Source organism: Physeter macrocephalus, chromosome 14 (genome assembly GCF_002837175.3).
Source record: "Physeter macrocephalus isolate SW-GA chromosome 14, ASM283717v5, whole genome shotgun sequence".
Lineage (NCBI taxonomy): Eukaryota > Metazoa > Chordata > Mammalia > Artiodactyla > Physeteridae > Physeter > Physeter macrocephalus.
In genome coordinates, this window is record NC_041227.1 from 4,426,537 (window position 1) to 4,443,926 (window position 17,390).

Below are 17,390 nucleotides of genomic sequence, written 5' to 3' on the forward strand. Positions count from 1 at the left end.
TCCCCACCCCCCATGGTCTCTCAGCACTACCTGCAGCGCCCCCTGCAGCTCCCACCTCCTCTCCTCCACATTCCGCATCCTCCATCAACCCCTCCCCCCGCCCCGCCCCTTGCACGCCGCCCCATTTTCCCGCCCTGCGCCTGCGTACTGCCATTCTTGACCCTCAGCCCAGGCAGCTGGCGGGCGGCGGCGGGCGGTGGCCTGCAGCAAGCGGCGGCCTGCAGCACGCGGCACGAGGTGGAGCCCACTGGGACTGGACTGGCCGGGCCGGGCGCCGAGGCCACGCCTCCCGGGTGAGGGGCCGCCCCCCGGGGGCCAGACTCCAGCCTCCTCCAGAGCCGGAGCTGCCCTGCGTGGGCGTGGACAGGAAAGGTTCTGGTGGGTGGCGAGGAGGGGGCCGGCCAGGGTGGAGCCAGGAGGGGGGAGGTGCCCCAGACCAGGAGGGGCGCATGCTAGACCTGAGGTCTGCACGGCCAAGGCTGCGCGTGGGGAGACGCTCGAGGCCAAAAGCCTCCGTGGCTCAAAGGGTGCTGAATTTGGAATTGTGCCCTGGTGGGAAGCTTGTCCAGGCCTCCCTTCTAGGCCTAGAATGCGCATTTGCTGGAAGCCTGCCCAGGGTCAAGCGTTCCAGGCCTGGAATGTGCATTTGTTGAAAGCCTGCCCAGGCCCAAATCTGTTGGTTCTAGAATCTTCTGGACAAACACCTGCTTTAGCCTCAATCCTACTTAGTACAGCCCCTTCTAGGCCTAGGCTGAGTTAACTTAGTCCTGAGCCCTGTGAGCCCCAAAGCCTTTTGGGGCTGGAACCTTGGCAGGCCTTGATCAGCCCCAAAGCCTGTTAGGCCGAACCCACTGTGCACACCCACACGGCTTGCTTCTTTCTCTGACAGACCAAGTCACAATGGCAGGGACCGAGATCTCTGTCCCTCCGGAGCAGTTCACCAAAATCAAAGAACCAGAGTTGATAAGAGAAAAAGCCCTGGAGGAGGAAGAAGAAGGGGTGTGCAGAGTGAGGGAACACCCAAGCTCTGAAGAGTTAGAGGCCGAGAGCACCCACGGGGCCCTCCAAGCCAAGATCCCGGGGGGCGAGCCGGAGCTGGAGCTGGCCATCCCGGAGGAGGGCGAGAAGCACATCCTGACCCTGCAGATGGTGCACTTGACCTCCGAAGATGCGGCGCTGCAGGACCTGGCACCACAGCACCAGGAAGAGGTGCAGGTGATGGTGCAGCAGGCTGGTAGTGGGCTGCAGTCACTGGTGTGGCTTGGGGAGGGGTCCCAGCAGAGCCTGCACCAGTGTGTCACCACTGGCATCCAGGAGGAGGTGTACTCGCTGCAGGAGGTGGAGGTGATGCAGTTTAATGTTCTGGAGGAGAATGTGACGGAGGCCAGTGAAGACAGTAAGTGTGCAGTGAGCCTGGCAGAAAGCTCTGGATCTATAGAGGTACAACTGGTTTTAATAAAATGGGGGGTGGGGGAGGAAGCCAGAAAACTATTTTTTAGAGTTGCCCTTCATGCAGTATTATGTATGGACAAGCAGTTTAAAATTTGCAATTTAAAATTAAATACAGTAAAAATATTTCCCAGGAAAATCTTGGAGGACCCCATGTTTTTTGAGAGTTTGAAAAGTTACACTAATTAGAATACAATGAGATGCATCGAGTTTTTAAATTGTACTCTGTTTCACCACCGAAACCCTTGATGCTTAGTAATTACAGTTTAAGCATTTTGGTTGCAATGGGCAATCTTCTGTGTTTCTTTAATTTGTGTTTTTCTCTATGGATTCTATGGTTTCATCAAAGCAAAGAGTTGAATCAGGCTGTAATTAATAGTATTGTACTTCTTTGAATGCTTGTTTTTGTGTATTAGCTTGAGAAAGGTCAGGAAGAGGAACAGCTGCTGGCTGAAGGTGGATTCAGTGAAGAAACAGAAGGGCAGTTTTTTCTTGTGGAAGCGAGACCAGGAGATGAAGGAAGAGATGAAATTGTTCTGACAATTTCAGCCTTAAATATTGAGAAACCTGCGCTGGGTCAAGCACATGTTGAAAAAGCCAACGCTACAAAAAGTCAGAAAAAGACAAAGGGTAGGCCAGTTCATTTGCAAGAGACCCTTCAGACAACAGGGCTGCTGATTCTCTTTAGGGGAAGGGGATGGCAGTTGAAGTTTGAAGTGGTTGCCTTAGTCGCTTTCAGAATGTCAGGAAATGGGAGAAATTTTGAACTAACATTCTGTACTGTGCATCAAATCCAAAAGAGTTTTGCATCTTGTGTGCGGATGTTTTGAAAGCATAGTGCAGAGGCTCCCGAAAAGGGCTGTGCACATAAATAGAAGTTTGGGCCCCATCTTCTCCCTAGTTTGCAGCCCCGGGGGGTTAGGGGGTCTGACGGAGACCAGAGCAAGTGCTTCAGGCCCTGGAGAAGGAAGGAATGATGCCCAGAGGGCAGCAGAGGCGCCCTCTAAGGGGAGGGGATGTTTAAGTGAGGCCAGGAAAGAGGATGACTCTGACTCTCGAAAATTATTTGTTCAGCTTTTTAAAAAGTATTCGTTTCTCCCTTATTTAAATCAAGAGAGTCCACCCTTGAAGTCTCAACTTTTAGCTCATTTATAAAAAGTCATATTTGGCCGCCCTCGGCAGTTTCCTCCTTCTAGCAACAGCTAGTCGGGTTTAGAAAGAGACTCAGTTTAGAAAGCCACACTGCCACCGCTGTCCCTTCTTCTTACGTGTGGTTAACGTTATTTATTTAGGCTGATTGCCTCTGGCTGCAGTAGCTGGTTGCATTCGTAACCTTTGCTATATATTAGTTTCTCATATATTTAAATCAAGAGATTGTACCCCCAAATTCCCAGCTCCTAGCTCATTTTCAGGTTTTTTAAGATATTCACAGTTCTGTGCAAGTGTCACCACTGTCTAATTCCAGAATATTTTTATCACCCTAAAAAGAAAAGTGTACCCATTAAACAGTCACTTCTGGGCATTTCATTTAAATGGAATCATACCCAGGTAACACGTGGCCTTTTGTGTCTGGATTCCTTCACTTACCATAACGTTTTGAAGGCTCATCCGCGCCGTAGCATGTGTCGGTACTTCATTCCTTCACCCCTGAATAACATTCCACTGTATGGATACACACCATATTCTGTTTATCCAGTGATCTGTTGATCCAGATGTAGGCTGTTTTTACCTTTTAGCTGTTGTCCATGGTGCTGCTATGAATATTCATGGGCAAGTTTTTGTTTGCACACCTGTTCTCAGTTCTTTTGGGTGTATTCCTAGGAGTGGAATTGCTAGATACTCTATGTGTCACTATTTGAGGAGCTACAGCTGCACCAATTTACATTCCCACCAGCAATGTAGGAGGGTTCCACTTTCTCCACATTCTCACTCTTCTCCATTTTAAAAAATTACAGCCATCCTAGTGAGTGTGAAGGGGTATCCCATTATGGTTTTCATTTGCATTTCCCTAATGACTAATGACGTTGAGTATCTTTTCACGTGTTATTGGCTATTGGTGTGTCTTCTTCAAAAATGTCTATTCAAATCCTTTGCCCATTTTTAAATTGGTGCCTGTATTAGCTTCCCAGGGCTGCCATAACAAAATGCCACAAACTGGGTGGCTTAAAACGACATAAACGTATTCTGTCACAGCTCTGGAAGCTGGAAGTCTGAAATCACAGTGTTGATACAGCCATGCTCTGTTGGAAGGCTCTAAAAGAGAATGTGTTCCATGCCTTTCTCTTAGCTTCTGGTGATGCGGCAACCGCGGCATCCTTGGCTTGTAGATGCATCCCTCCAAGTCTCTGCCTCTGTTGTCACATAAAGTTCTCCGTGTGTCTCTTTCTGTGTCTCTGTTCTCTTCTTATAAGGATACCAGTCATATTGGATTAGGACCCGTCCTAGTCCAGTATGATCATCTGAAACTGTCTTCTAAGACCCTATGTGCAAGTAAGGTCACATTCATAGATATCTGCCATTAGGACTGCAACGTATCTTTTTGGGGAGCACAGCTCAACCCCAAAACCTTCTATTCCAAGTTTGTTGAGTGTTTCATCATGAAAGGGTGTTGGAATTTGTGAAGTGCTTTTTCTGTACCTGTTGAGATGATCATGTAGGTTTTTTTCTCCCTTTCTTTTGTCAGTTTGGTGTATTACATTGATTGATTTCCATCTGTTCAACCTCTTTTCCATTACTGTGATAAATTCCACGTGGTCAAGGTGCACAATCTTTTAAATATGCTACTGGATTTGGTTTGCTAGTATATTGAAGATTTTTGCATTGGTATCCATAAGGGATATTGGTCTGTAGTTTTGTTTTGGTGTCTTTTTTTTTCAGTATCAGAGTAATACTGGCCTCATGAAATGAGTTGGGAAGTGTTTCCTACTCTTCTCCTTTTTTTTTTTTTTTTAAGAGTTTTAGATGTTAGAGTTTAGATGTTTTTTTAAGAGGTTTAGATTGATGTTAATTCTTTAAGTCTGGTAGTATTCTCCAGTGATGCCATCTGGCCATGGGGGTTTCTTTGTTGAACGTTTTTTGATTAATGACTCAATCTCTTTATTGATTGTAGGGCTATTTGGATTTTCTATTTCTTCTTGAGTCAGTTTTGGTAGATTGTGTGTTTCTAGGAACTTTCCATTTTGTCTAGGTTTTCTAGTTTATTGGCACACATTTGTGTATTCTCTTATAGTCCTTTTTATTTCTGTATGGTTGGTAGTACAGAAATAGTAGTACACTTTGCTTCCTGATTTTAGTTATTTGACTTATCTTTTTTTTTTTTTTTTTTTGGTTACAAGTCTAGAGAAAGTGTCAATGTTGATCTTTTAAAAGAACCAACTTTCAGTTTCATTGGTCCTCTCTGCTGTTTTCTTATTTTCTATCTCATTTATCTTCACTCTAATCCTTATTATTTCTTCCTTCTGCTAGCTTTGGGTTTAGACTTCTCTTATTTTTCTAGTTCCTTAAGATGTAAAGTTAGGTTATTGATCTGAAGTATTTTTTCTTTTTTAATGTAAGTGTTTACAATTAAAAGTTTCCTTCTGAGCACTTTAGCTATATCCCGTAAGCTTGGCATGGCATGTTTTCACTTTTATTCATCTCAAAGTATTTTACAGTTTCTTTGTGATTTCTTCTTTGACCCATTGGTCCTTTAGGAGTGTGTTGTTTAACTTCTATATATTTGTGAATTTTCCAAACTTCCTTCTTTTATTGATTTCTGACTTCATTCCATAATGGTCAGAGAGCAAATTATTTCTGTCTTTTAAAATTAATTGACACTTGTTTTCTGATTTACCGTATGGTCTTTCCTGAAGAAGGTGCCCTATGTACCTGAGAAGAATGTATGTTCTCCTGTTGTTGAGTGGAGTGTTCTGTAGCTGTTTCTTCTGTCCAGTTGGTTTATAATGTTGTTTAAGTCTTCTGTTTCCTTGATGATATTCTGTCTAGTTCTCTTCATTGTTGAAAGTGGGGCATTGAAGTCTCCAACTGTTATTGAAGCATCTCTTCCTGCTTTCAGTTCTTTCAGTTTTTGCTTCAAGTATTTTGGGGATCTGTTATTAGGTTCACGTATGTTTATAATTGTTATATCTTCATGATGGTTTGACTCTTTTATCATTGCGTTATGTTCGTATTTGTCTCTTGTAACAATTTTTGTCAAAGTCTGTTTCGTCTATTAGTCTAGCCACCCAGCTTTCTTTTGCTTACCATTTGCATGGGGCATCTTTTGTTCAGTTACCACATTAGGTGAGACAAGGATGTGTGTAGTTACTTTCTATTGAAGTGGAACTTGAACCCCTAAAGAAAGGTTTTTACAAATACATAAATGTTGTCTCTCCCTCCTGCAGAAGTAAAACGAACCTTCCACTGTGACATCTGCACGTTCACCTCTTCTAGAATGTCGAGTTTGAATCGTCATATGAAAACCCACACCAATGAAAAGCCCCATATATGTCACCTTTGCCTGAAAGCTTTCCGTACTGTTACTCTCCTTCGGAATCATATCAACACCCATACAGGTAAACAGCTGAGAGGGATGTTTCCCTTGAATGATGTGCGTTGAGGCTTGGGTAAGAATGCAAATCCATCTGTCTGTATATTAAAATAATGCATTTTTTTAGACTTTAATTTTGTCTTTTTTCTTCAATTTTAGTTAAAAACGTTGGATGTTCCAAAGATTTTTCTCATATCTTTCCGGGGCATTTGTGGTTTAAAGAGCCTCTTAATTTTTAAAGCATTTTGAGGCTGTCATTTATAAGTTATGATTCCCTAGGAAAATTGTGGTTAAATCTTGCTTAAAAGAATAAACTATGTGATTTTACAGGAACCAGGCCCTACAAGTGTGGTGATTGTGACATGGCATTTGTCACCAGTGGAGAACTTGTCCGACACAGACGTTATAAACACACTCACGAGAAGCCCTTTAAATGTTCCATGTGCATGTATGCCAGTGTAGAGGTAAGTTCACTCTTAAAGTTTCGTAGTGTCGTATTAAGAAGCTGCTGTAAAAGTCATGTAAGTCAAACTACTAGTAGAATCTCTTGTAACATCTCTGCAGGAAATAATACTCATTTTGTTTCCTAAATTTAATATTTTTTAACGCGATTTCTTTTTTTCTTTGATTACCGACTAGTGAAAGCAGTATGTAGAGCTGTACGAATTACAAATAATCTGTGATCCTTGAGAAATAATTCTCATATTTGTTAAAAAGTTCTACCCTGCATTCTTCGTAGGACTCATTCCACAAGATCAAAGTGTATTTGCTCTAACAGAACAGAGACCAATCTGAATTTTTGCTGAGATTTTTGAGCTTTCCTCAATGGCACTTGATTTGATACAAAGCAATGTGTGCTTAAAGATTTAAACATGGCCATTTCCACTCTTACTGACAGAAGCCAACTTTTTAAATCTTCAGTTGTAAGTCATGTTCATTTCAACTAGATAGGTTTATTTATACCTTCCAGTAGATTTAGCACACCCTCAGTGAAACAACAGAACAGTATATTTACTTTTGAGTGTCGCTTTTGTACAATTAATCTTTAAGAACTCCACTATCTAGCAGAGCACATGCTGGGTTCTGATTCTGAGCCCCATTGGGAAAGGACAATACACTTGAGTTGAACCTAGTTAAAGGGGGTGGCTAAAGTTTAAATACAGTAGTGATGAAACTGTGTTTCATCAACTAGGAAATTTCACAGACAGGGCAGAATTTGATTCCAAAAACAAATTTTTGTTTTTTTGGCTATTACTATTTTTAAAAATTATTTGTCATCCGAGTTAAAGGTTGAACCTGTACTGTGAAGACACAAAATGAGGGTTTCAAAGAACAAAGCCATCTGAGAATCCTAAGCCTAGCGTAGACTTTTGGTTGGTGTCCTGCCAGGTCTCAGCACAAATTTCCCACGTTCGCTGAGACCCTTCTCCGGGGTCGACCTCGACATATGGACCCTCTGCTTCTGCCATCACCCTGTTTTTTGCATTTTCCAAGTCCTAGCATGCTAGTCTGCTCTAAGTGGGAGTAGCCAAAGCCCCCCGCCCTGACGCCACCCCTTTACACATGTGCCAGCAGGAATGTGTGAAGCTGGGGTGCAGAGTACACCAACTTCTGAACTCCCCTCCCTCCCCCTGCTACCTTTCAAAGCCGTCCGGAGAAGGTTTACACGCAGCGTTCTTTGACCATGCACACCACTCAGCTTATCAAACCTCTCATGCTACAATTTTAAAAGTTCCTTTTGTTCTGCTTGCTGATATACTCAAAGATACCTTTCTTTCTTCTAAAAATCTAAGCTACGTTTTTTTGGTTTGGATCTTGTTTTCCATTCTGAGTCTTCCTTTGTTCTTGAATGTTCTTTAGGCTTCTGGGTCCTTGCCGCACATTAGGGAACCAGGCCAAGTGGAGCCTTCCTAAGATCACAGACAGGCTGCTGAGGGCTTTCCCACGTCTGTAGCCCAAGCACGGTTCATTACCTCTGTTTCTGCTAAAGGCAGAAAAGAGCCTGCAATAAGTGAATACAGAATAAGAACAGTCCTAGAAGGCTAATACAATAGGCCAAAAACATGATAAAATGGGCATGTTTGCCTTTTAACTAATTGCCTACGATATGTAATTAATCAAATTAGAATGTATTTTCTCCTACTTAAAAGTTCTTACAAACTGCTACAGCGTAGAACCTATTCTTTTTATATATATATATATAAAAATTTATTTATTTGTTTATTTTTGGCTGCGTTGGGTCTTCGTTGCCGTGCTGGACATTCTCTAGTTGCCGTGAGCGGTGGCTTCTCTTGTTGCGGAGCACGGGCTCTAGGCGCGCGGTCTTCAGTAGTTGCGGCACGCGGGCTCAGTAGCTGTGGCTCGCGGGCTCTAGAGCACAGGCTCAGTGGTTGTGGCGCACGGGCTCAGTTGCTCCGCGGCATGTGGGATCTTCCCGGACCAGGGCTCCAACCCGTGTCCCCTGCATCGGCAGGCGGATTCTTAACCCCTGCGCCACGAGGGAGGTCCCCGCGTAGAATCTACTCTTAATGGCAAGGAAGGTGTTCCTCCATCCCTGGGCTGTTTAGGGTCCACAGAACTTGGAACTGTGAAGTGCCTCTGACAGATGTTGGTCCATTCAAGAGCTCATGTTTTCAAGTTTCTCTGTTTATGCAAGCAAAAAAATGTTCTGGCCTCTGCACTTCTGCAGCATGATCTAAACTTTGCAGCTATTGAGAGGCCGTTGCCTTAGAAATGAAAATAAAATTGTGGACGCCACTGAGCAGCTAGATTTCCACTTTCCTTTGTAAAGTGAAGCTGAAGGTGAGAGTCTCTTGAACCTCCTGCTGATTATCGCCCCAGGATCTTATGCACACACATCAACTTCAGAACATCATCCACCACAGAAAAGAAAAAGCAGCGGCTGTAGCATGTTTTCTTCAGGGTGTGAGATAGGCTCTGCTGTTAAAATCGGACTCGTTTAGATATCTTTTATAACGCTGGTTTATTGAAGACTCCACAAGTTTGAAGTTTCTATTGCAATAAATATCTTTCATTTGTTTATCAGGCAAGTAAATTGAAGCGCCACATCCGTTCACACACGGGCGAACGCCCCTTTCAGTGCTGTCTCTGTAGCTACGCTGGCAAAGACACCTACAAGCTGAAACGGCACATGAGGACGCATTCCGGTAAGAGTTTCTCACGCTTAAGGCCAAATAAGTAAAGCGTAGTTTCCTTCTTACAAGCGACCTTGTCAAAGTTATCTTCAGTGCAGAATTAAAGTTCGAACGTCAAAGCGAAGTTTTGACACAGGGATGTTGCCTTTGCATTTATTTAGCGTTAAGGGAGCATAATTCAGCACATAAACACAGCACGTAAATACCCCGTGGTGACCCCACTATGAAGAGTAAACACCGTCAACTGTTTGCTCCCATAGGTTTTCCAGGTTTTTAAAAGTCGGCGCCTTAATTCATCCTTCAACTTTAAGCAAAACAAAAAACAAAGTGTACTGATTTCGTAAAGCACTCTCTTTATATTTCGTTGTATAAGGACCATGATTATGTGTGCTTCTGGGTTCTTTATACCAAGGGTAGGAACTAGGTTGGGTCTTGAACTGTCAGTAGCCGCCAGATGTTAGGAGAGTCGCCCATCTGGGCTGCTGTCCACACAGCTGGACATCACGTCGTCCAGGTTTGATTTAGGAAGCTGGCCCTAGTTGGGGGTTAAACATATGAGAAGGGAGTTGCAAAGGGAGTCTTGGCGGGGGGTGGAAAGAAAGGCTTTCAGCTCCAGGTGTCCTTTGGGGAGCACCAGGGGTTTCGGGGTGAAGCCCCTCGGCGGAGGGTCATCGTCGTCATCCGTGTCCCAGGTGAGAGGCCCTACGAATGCCACATCTGCCACGCGCGCTTCACCCAGAGCGGGACCATGAAGGTACACGTCCTGCAGAAGCACAGCGAGAACGTCCCCAAGTACCAGTGCCCGCACTGTGCCACCATCACTGCAAGGAAGAGCGACCTGCGTGAGTGTCTGGCGTAGAGAACTTCCTTGAGCTGCCCCGTGGGCCGGCTCTTCGGGAAGCCTGTGGAGCCCTGGGCCTGATTCCAGGGAGGCAGCCGGATTCAGGAGCTGCTCCTGGGTGTTGTTTTTTTTTTCCGGACGTCCTGTGGTGCCATCTTGTGGCTAGATCTCATAAGTGCAGTTTCAGAGTCTGGCCCAGGCCGGGTCCAGGTACACAGAAGAGCTCTCACGGGCATTTGAGCTCATAAAGGGCTTCCCCGGATATTATTTTATTCCGTATTGGGCCTGTTTTTACAGATGACGAAGCGGATAAGGGACAAAAAGCGAACTGCCCCAGAGTCTCGTGACCAGGTGCCAGGAGGTGGCCTGATTGCAGGTTCTGACTCTATTAGATGATCTCTCCCGTGACACTCAGCAAATTTTTCTTAAACCCTTGCTGTGACCCTAAACAATTCTGGGAACCGAGGGTGCAAAGGCAAGAAGCAAGCCATGGTTTGTCCCATAAGGAACTTGCTTCAGTAAAAGAGCCTGCTTCACGTGACGTGAAATCCGTATTGTGACAAGGTAGACCCTCCTAACAATACGAGGCACCTTGAGCAGCTCCTGAGTGCCAGATTGGGAGCTGGGCTTGTATCCCGCCTGCAGGGGAAACCGGCCCTACTTAGCCGTGGGCGGCGGTGGAGGGGTCGGTGAGTGAACCAGCCCCTCTCCTTTGTTTCAAGGCTCCTGCTCTCTCATTTTCTTCTTTCTAAGACACATAACACTGTGACACTCAGAATACGTCGGCAGAAATAGAGTCCCTGGTTTGCCCAGAGAAATTCTGGAGAGGAGAGGCACAAACATTTGCAAACATTTCTGAAAGGGTAAAGGTGTTTAATGAAGTCTTAACTTTGTGTCCAAATCCTTTGTCAGTTGCAAAACACAGCCCAGTGAGACCCTGTAGGGCACAAGAGTCTTGAGCCAGTTGCCAAGAAAGGACATTTTCGACACCACGGCAAAGAAATACAGGTTATGTCCCATCCAAGTCGGTGACGCACTCCCTATACCTCCATATACCCGTAAGATGCTTTGTACACAAGCTAAGTCTTCCTTCCTGTCACTATATGAGACACCAAGCTCTTTAAATGACCCACGTGTGAGGCACGTGTGAGGTGTGTACCTCTGCCCTGCAGAGACGTCTTGCACAAAGGATCACAAAGCCACCACGCTTTACACTTAGTTGAGCAGAAATTATCCTAGAGCGCGCCTCTCAATTACGACGTAGGAAACAACAGAGCACTGGCCTCTAACAGAACGGCGGGGCTTTTATTTTAAGCCAAAATACAGAAGTTATATCTTTGTTATGTAAAACCATCTTAACATTATCCTAAAATTCCACCCACACCGTAAGGTTCTCCAAGTGCTTTGTTAAATGAACACGCTAGGTCCAATATGCCCTACCTTATGTAACGCTTAACTCTATATGAACGAGTATTAAAATGAGATGTCACTGCGCTGTGCATTTAGAGCAGCATTTTTTTAGCTGAGAATGATTTTACCTCCCAGGAGACATTTGGCAATGTCTGGAGGCACTTTGGTTGTCACAAGTGGGGAGGAAGGGATGCTACTGGCACTAGAGGGTAGAGGCCAGGGATGCCGCTGAACATGCTGCAACGCACAGGACACCCACCCGGGAAGGCATTAGCCAGCCTCAAGTGTTAATACAGGCACACCTCGTTTTATTGCACTTTGCTTTCTCGTGCTTCTCAGATACCGCGTTTTTTACAGATTGAAGGTTTGTGGCAACCCTGCGTTGAGCAAGCCTGTTGGCACCATTTTTCCAACAGCATTTGCTCACTTCTTGTCTCCATGTCACATTTCGGTAAATCTCGCAATATTTCAAACCCTCCACCTGCAAAAAGATTATCACTTGCTGAAGGCTCAGATGACGATTAGCATTTTTTAGCAGTATTTTTAAAGTACGTACATTGTTTTTTAGACACAGTTCTACTGCGCACTCAGTAGACGATGGTATAGCAGAAACATCAATTTTATACCGTGGGAAACGAGGAAATCCATGTGATTCACTTTATTGTGATGGTCTGGAACAGAACCTGCAATATCTCCGAGGTCTGCCTGTAGTAGCAAGGGTGAGAAACCCTATTTGGAGCATAGGGGGAAACCGGCCTCACAGAAAGTAACCCTATTCTCCTACGTGATGTTCTGTTACTCTTTTAGGTGCCCATTTGCGCAACCTGCATACGTACAAAGCTGCAGAGATGAAGTGCCGCTACTGTTCTGCTGTCTTCCATGAGCGCCATGCTCTCATTCAGCACCAGAAAACTCACAAAAACGAGAAGAGGTTCAAGTGTGAGCACTGCAGCTACACCTGCAAGCAGGTACTGTGTTTCAGGCACTTTGGGGAGGAGCCGAGAGCTGAAAGCAACCGTTCTTAAAGTGTGGTTCACAAGTGTGGTTCACAGACCCCCTAGAGGTCCTTGAACCCAATCAGGATCATAAGATCAAAATCACCGTTATTAACTAGTTGTAATGCCAGCATATTATTTGCCCTTTTCACTAGGTGACATTGGCACCGATTGTGCAAAAACGATGGAGCTGCTTTAATGTGAGTCAGTGCGGCCACAGCAAGCAAGACCACTGTGTTCTTGTTCTTCGTGCACAGGCAGCAAAAAGAAAGGGCAGTTTACTTAAGAATGTCCTTGACAAAACACTGAAAGTTATTCACTTTATTCCATCTTGACCCTGAATGCTCTTTTTAATAGTCTGCTTGATGAACTACGAAGTTGGCATAAAACGCCTCCGCTGTCCTCCAAAGCACGGCAGTCATCTGGAGGAGGCATCTGTGGGACTTTTGAGTTGCCAGCTCAACCAGCCACTTTTTCATGAATCACTATTTTTTCTTGAAAGAACAGATGACAAACTCTGCTTATTCCATTATTGGGTATTTGGTAGACGTTCTCTTGAAAGCAAATGAAGTGATCCTGCCATGTCAAGGAAAATGGGTTGCCAAGAAAGCAATTCCCACCTGGAAAACTGATATCCATCAGCGTGAACCTGGCAGCTTTCTAATACTTAAGACTTTTCAAATGAGATTGAAGTGATTTTAAGAAAGCATTTTTAATAGTACATACTCAACACCTAGAAGCTCTTTATAACTCAGTAAGCTGATGTTTTCCAAATGACCCATCTGTTATTTACAAAATCATGCATGGGTAAAAGATCCATTCAAAGTATAAAAAGATCAACACATTTTAACGTAACAAAGTACAAAAAGTTCATTGGTGTGGTTTCAGGCCCCACATTTTAACCAACTTTTAAGAAATTACCACTTGTTGAATTTTGGTGTAATAGAGAAGAATATCCACAATTATTTGAAAAAAACTATAAAAATTCTGCTCCCTTTCCCAACTACATATCTGGGAGAGCAGATGTTCTTCATCTATTTCAGCCACAATAACACACCCCTGCAGACCGAAGGCAGAAGCTATTTCCTTTGAATAAGGTTGCCAGACTTAGAAATAAAAATAGATAATGACCAGTTAAATTTGAATTTCAGGTAAACAACAAATACTTTTGTATATAAGTATGTCCCAAATAGTGCAATCTTATATATGAGGTGAGACATTAGTTTTTTTGTTTTAAAAAAATAGATAATAGACATTTACAGAAGTATGTTAACATAGTTGTTGTTATTTTTAAATGAATTGATAAATATTTTTTATATTTTTAATTTCTCAATTGATTTCTAATACAGTCAATATTAATAGATATCATCCCCATAAACAAAAGCTCCTTGGAGTTGTCCATGATTTTTTATGAGTATAATGGGTCCTAAGACCAAAAGTTGAAGAACTGAACAGCGGTTTTGAAGCATTGTGTGCTACTGTGAATATTTTGCCACTGGCCACCAAAGGTGGAGGTCAGTTCTTATTGTGTTTCAAAGTGTGGGCTAGAAATAGTATATGCTTTGAATAAAGGAGAGTGAGTTTTTCTCGTAGATTTTGAGCTTTAGACTGTTCGGATGCCTCAGGCTCAAATTTGTTTAAATGAACTAAGAGAGCTTCCTAGAAGATGGATGAGATTTGGGAGGTGGTCCCAGGGAGGATAGAGCCCCAGGTGTTTGGGGAGCAGAGAGCAGACGGGTACCTGGAGTCCAGGGATGAGGCCGGAGTACTGCTGGGTGCACTGAGCCGCTTTGGTTCTGGAGAGCAGCCCTCCCAGGTTGAACCATGACTCCCAGCAGGAGACCAGGTGATGCTTACCTGGGAGAGAGGGATGAGCTGAAAGGTGTGTGGCGGGGAGGTGTATGTTCATGAGAGAAAGATTGCGAGGAAGACCATCAGTTAGGGCATTAACAGTAATGCAGAAGTGGCTGTATATTCCATCTGAATAGTCATGCCATTTTAAGTAAAACAAATAAAATGTGTACTTTTGCTTGGCTCTCTCTATATTCTTGTCCTGATGCCCCAAATGATTTACTCATATAAATCTTAGTTAAAATTTTTGGTGATTTCTTTGCCAAGAACAATTATTTTCACCCAAATTCCTTTTTTTTTTAAAAAAAAAAAAGGAATTTATTAAATTTATTTTTTTATGTTTTTATTTTTTTATATATATTTTTTGGCTGTGTTGGGTCTTCGTTGCTGCGCATGGGCCTTCTCTAGTTGCAGCGAGCAGGAGCTACTCTTTATTTTTGGTGTTTTTTTTCCCAAGAAAATTATTTTTCCCCAAATTCCTTTTTTTTTTAAAAAAAAAAAAGGAATTTATTAAATTTATTTTTTTATGTTTTTATTTTTTTATATATATTTTTTGGCTGTGTTGGGTCTTCGTTGCTGCGCATGGGCCTTCTCTAGTTGCAGCGAGCAGGAGCTACTCTTTGTTGCAGTGTGTGGGCTTCTCATTGCGGTGGCTTCTCTTGTTGCAGAGCACGGGCTCTAGGCATGCGGGCTTCAGTAGTTGTGGCACATGGGCTCAGTAGTTGTGGCTCTCGGGCTCTAGAGCACAGGCTCAATAGCTGTAGCTCACAGGCTTAGTTGCTCCGCGGCATGTGGGATCCTCCCAGACCAGGGCTTGAACCCGTGTCCCCTGCGTTGGCAGGTGGATTCTCAACCACCGTGCCACCGGGGAAGTCCCCCACTATGCTTTTAAATCGATGTGAAGATTTGTAACACTATCAGGAAGTAGCTGGGAAAATGTTTAGATGCTTAATGTCCTTCAGACCCCAAAAGTCTGCAGAGTTGAAACTCTAACAATAGATTTTCAAGTTTGCAGGTTCCATCTGCCCTTTGTAAACTCAGGTCATGGCAAATAATTATAGAAATAGGGCTTCAAATATATAAGCTCTTTTGGAGGGGAAATTGATTACGGTTTCACTCCCCAAAGTATGTTCTACTGCATCCCCCCCGGGACTGTAGGACCAGCTGGAATTAATCGTGAGAACTTGGTAACCTGATGGCAGGGACTGTGTAAGCTTGTTTCCTAGAGGCCAGACTGCGCTACTTCCGCGGTAGTGCCGTGTCAAGAATGCGTTTGCTTTGTTTTTTCTTAAAAATGCACACATCTTTGGGGAGGAAAAAAAAACAGGTATACAATAAATAACGTCTGATGCTAAAAAATTCCTGTCAGTAGCTCAGCCATTTGTTTTCCTTCCCTTCTAGGAACGTCATATGACAGCTCACATACGTACCCACACTGGAGAGAAGCCGTTTGCCTGCCTCTCCTGCAATAGATGTTTCCGACAGAAGCAACTTCTAAACGTGCACTTCAAGAAATACCATGATACAACTTTCGTCCCGACTGTTTACAAATGCCCCAGGTGTGGCAAAGGCTTTTCCCGCTTGGTAAGCTCACTCAAGTCCCAATAAATCCTCCTTGAAAAGATCCCTGTGTCCCCAGGTACGGAGTCACACTCGGGCAGTTTTATCCTGATTATAGAAACTTGCCAGGATTTAAGATAGCATCTGTCATGCCTTAAGAAAGTGGTTATTAGTTTTTTGGAGTCACAAAACTCTTGAAAATCTTATAAACATGTGGTTTCCCTTCCGTGAAAAAAGACGCTCCGGCAGACAGAATCTTGCAAATGGCTTTAGGGAGTTCTCAGACTCCCAAACAATCTACAAAGAACCCCTGCTTTTAGGGTAGCATTTTAAAAATTGTCCCTGTGGATTAGATTTAGGCTGCCTCACAGAGAGAATGCAATTTTTAACATGTTTTGTAGATATTCTTAGAATAGGGCTCTCGGTACTGTGCTCGGAAGTACATTTACTCTTCAATTTTATTTTTTTAGGTGTCGTATTAGTTATCTATTGCATAACAAATTACCTCGAGATGTAGTGGCTTAAGACAACCAACATTTGTTATCTCTCATTTTCTGTGGGTTGGGAAGTTGGGAGTGGCTCAGCTGGGTGGTTCTGCCTCTGGGTCTCTCGTGAGTTGCAGTCTGGATGTTGTCAGGGGCTGCAGTCATTTGATGGCTTGACTGGAGCTGGAGGGACCGCTTCCAAGATGGCGTGCTCGACGTGGCTGTTGGCAGGAGGCTTCAGTTCCTCACTACGTGTACCTCTCCGTTGGGCTGCTCAAGTGTCCTCGCGACCGGAGCGAGAGAGAGAGCAAGGAGGAAGCCACAGTGTCCCCTAATCTTAGAAGTGACACGACGCTACTTCTTTTCATTAGAAATGCATCATATAATTCCGCCCGTACTCAAGGGGTGAAGGGTAAAGTCCCTTTTGAAAGAAAGAGTGCCAAAGAATTTGTGGACATTTTAAAGCCACCACAGATTATTAGCTAGATCCCTAGATGATGCGTATACTTTATAAAAGTTTAAAATTTTCTGAACTTGACTATTTTTATGGAAGAAACTATCTTTTCTCTTAGAAGAAGATGGTAGGGTAGTTGTGTTTTTTGGGTAGTGTGTGGGACAGTTCTGGAGTGTTAATGCTATTAGTTCAAAATTTCAAACAGAAGCGGTGGCAGCGCTCCAAAAACAGTGTCATTCATACTGAGTTAAAATTGTAAAGAAGCTGCCCTTTGGTGTGAGAAACAAGAAAGCAGAGAAAAGAATAAGTCAGCCTCATAGAATCCTTCAGAACATAAAGTCAGAAGTTTTGAAACTTTTCCTTCCGTTCAAGAAAGCACATTAGGACTTGCATCTAGAATATAGAAAGAATTTTACAACACTATAATAAAAAGTTAAATACCCTATTAAAAACAGGCAAAGGGGCTTCCCTGGTGGCGCAGTGGTTGAGAGTCCGCCTGCCGATGCAGGGGACACGGGTTCGTGCCCCGGTCCAGGAAGATCCCACATGCCGCAGAGCGGCTGGGCCCGTGAGCCATGGCCACTGAGCCTGCGCGTCCGGAGCCTGTGCTCTGCAACGGGAGAGGCCACACAGTGAGAGGCCCGTGTACCGCAAAAGAAAAA

At 43.9% G+C, this 17,390-nt stretch overlaps 2 protein-coding genes across 4 annotated transcripts in view; one reads left to right on the forward strand and one right to left on the reverse strand.

Annotated features, from left to right (window-relative positions):
* Nucleotides 1-17,390, reverse strand: part of PCK1 (phosphoenolpyruvate carboxykinase 1) — a 68,819-nt gene that overhangs the window by 50,094 nt on the left and 1,335 nt on the right. For 2 of the 3 annotated variants that reach the window (XM_028498368.1, XM_055089921.1), the window contains exon 1: nt 16,295-16,369. The exons of the other annotated variant lie outside the window; for it this stretch is intronic. In XM_028498368.1, the coding sequence (XP_028354169.1) occupies nt 16,295-16,326 (32 nt within the window). In that variant the 5' untranslated portion in view covers nt 16,327-16,369. Of the gene's footprint in view, nt 1-16,294; nt 16,370-17,390 lie in introns of those variants that run through there. 3 annotated transcript variants of the gene reach the window in all.
* CTCFL (CCCTC-binding factor like) lies at nt 848-16,451 on the forward strand. The gene is made up of 6 exons (XM_028498370.2): nt 848-1,440; nt 1,866-2,079; nt 5,832-6,002; nt 6,308-6,441; nt 15,631-15,811; nt 16,339-16,451. Exons 1-6 carry the CDS (start codon nt 901-903, stop codon nt 16,449-16,451), a joined length of 1,353 nt encoding a protein of 450 aa, XP_028354171.1. The 5' UTR covers nt 848-900.

Excerpts from the sequence above, each read along its gene's own strand:
- CTCFL (XM_028498370.2), top strand. The coding sequence starts at position 901 with ATGGCAGGGACCGAGATCTCTGTCCCTCCGGAGCAGTTCACCAAAATC. Across the intron at positions 1,441-1,865 it reads AAAGCTCTGGATCTATAGAG|CTTGAGAAAGGTCAGGAAGA; the intron begins GTACAACTGGTT and ends TTTGTGTATTAG. Across the intron at positions 2,080-5,831 it reads AAGTCAGAAAAAGACAAAGG|AAGTAAAACGAACCTTCCAC; the intron begins GTAGGCCAGTTC and ends TCCCTCCTGCAG.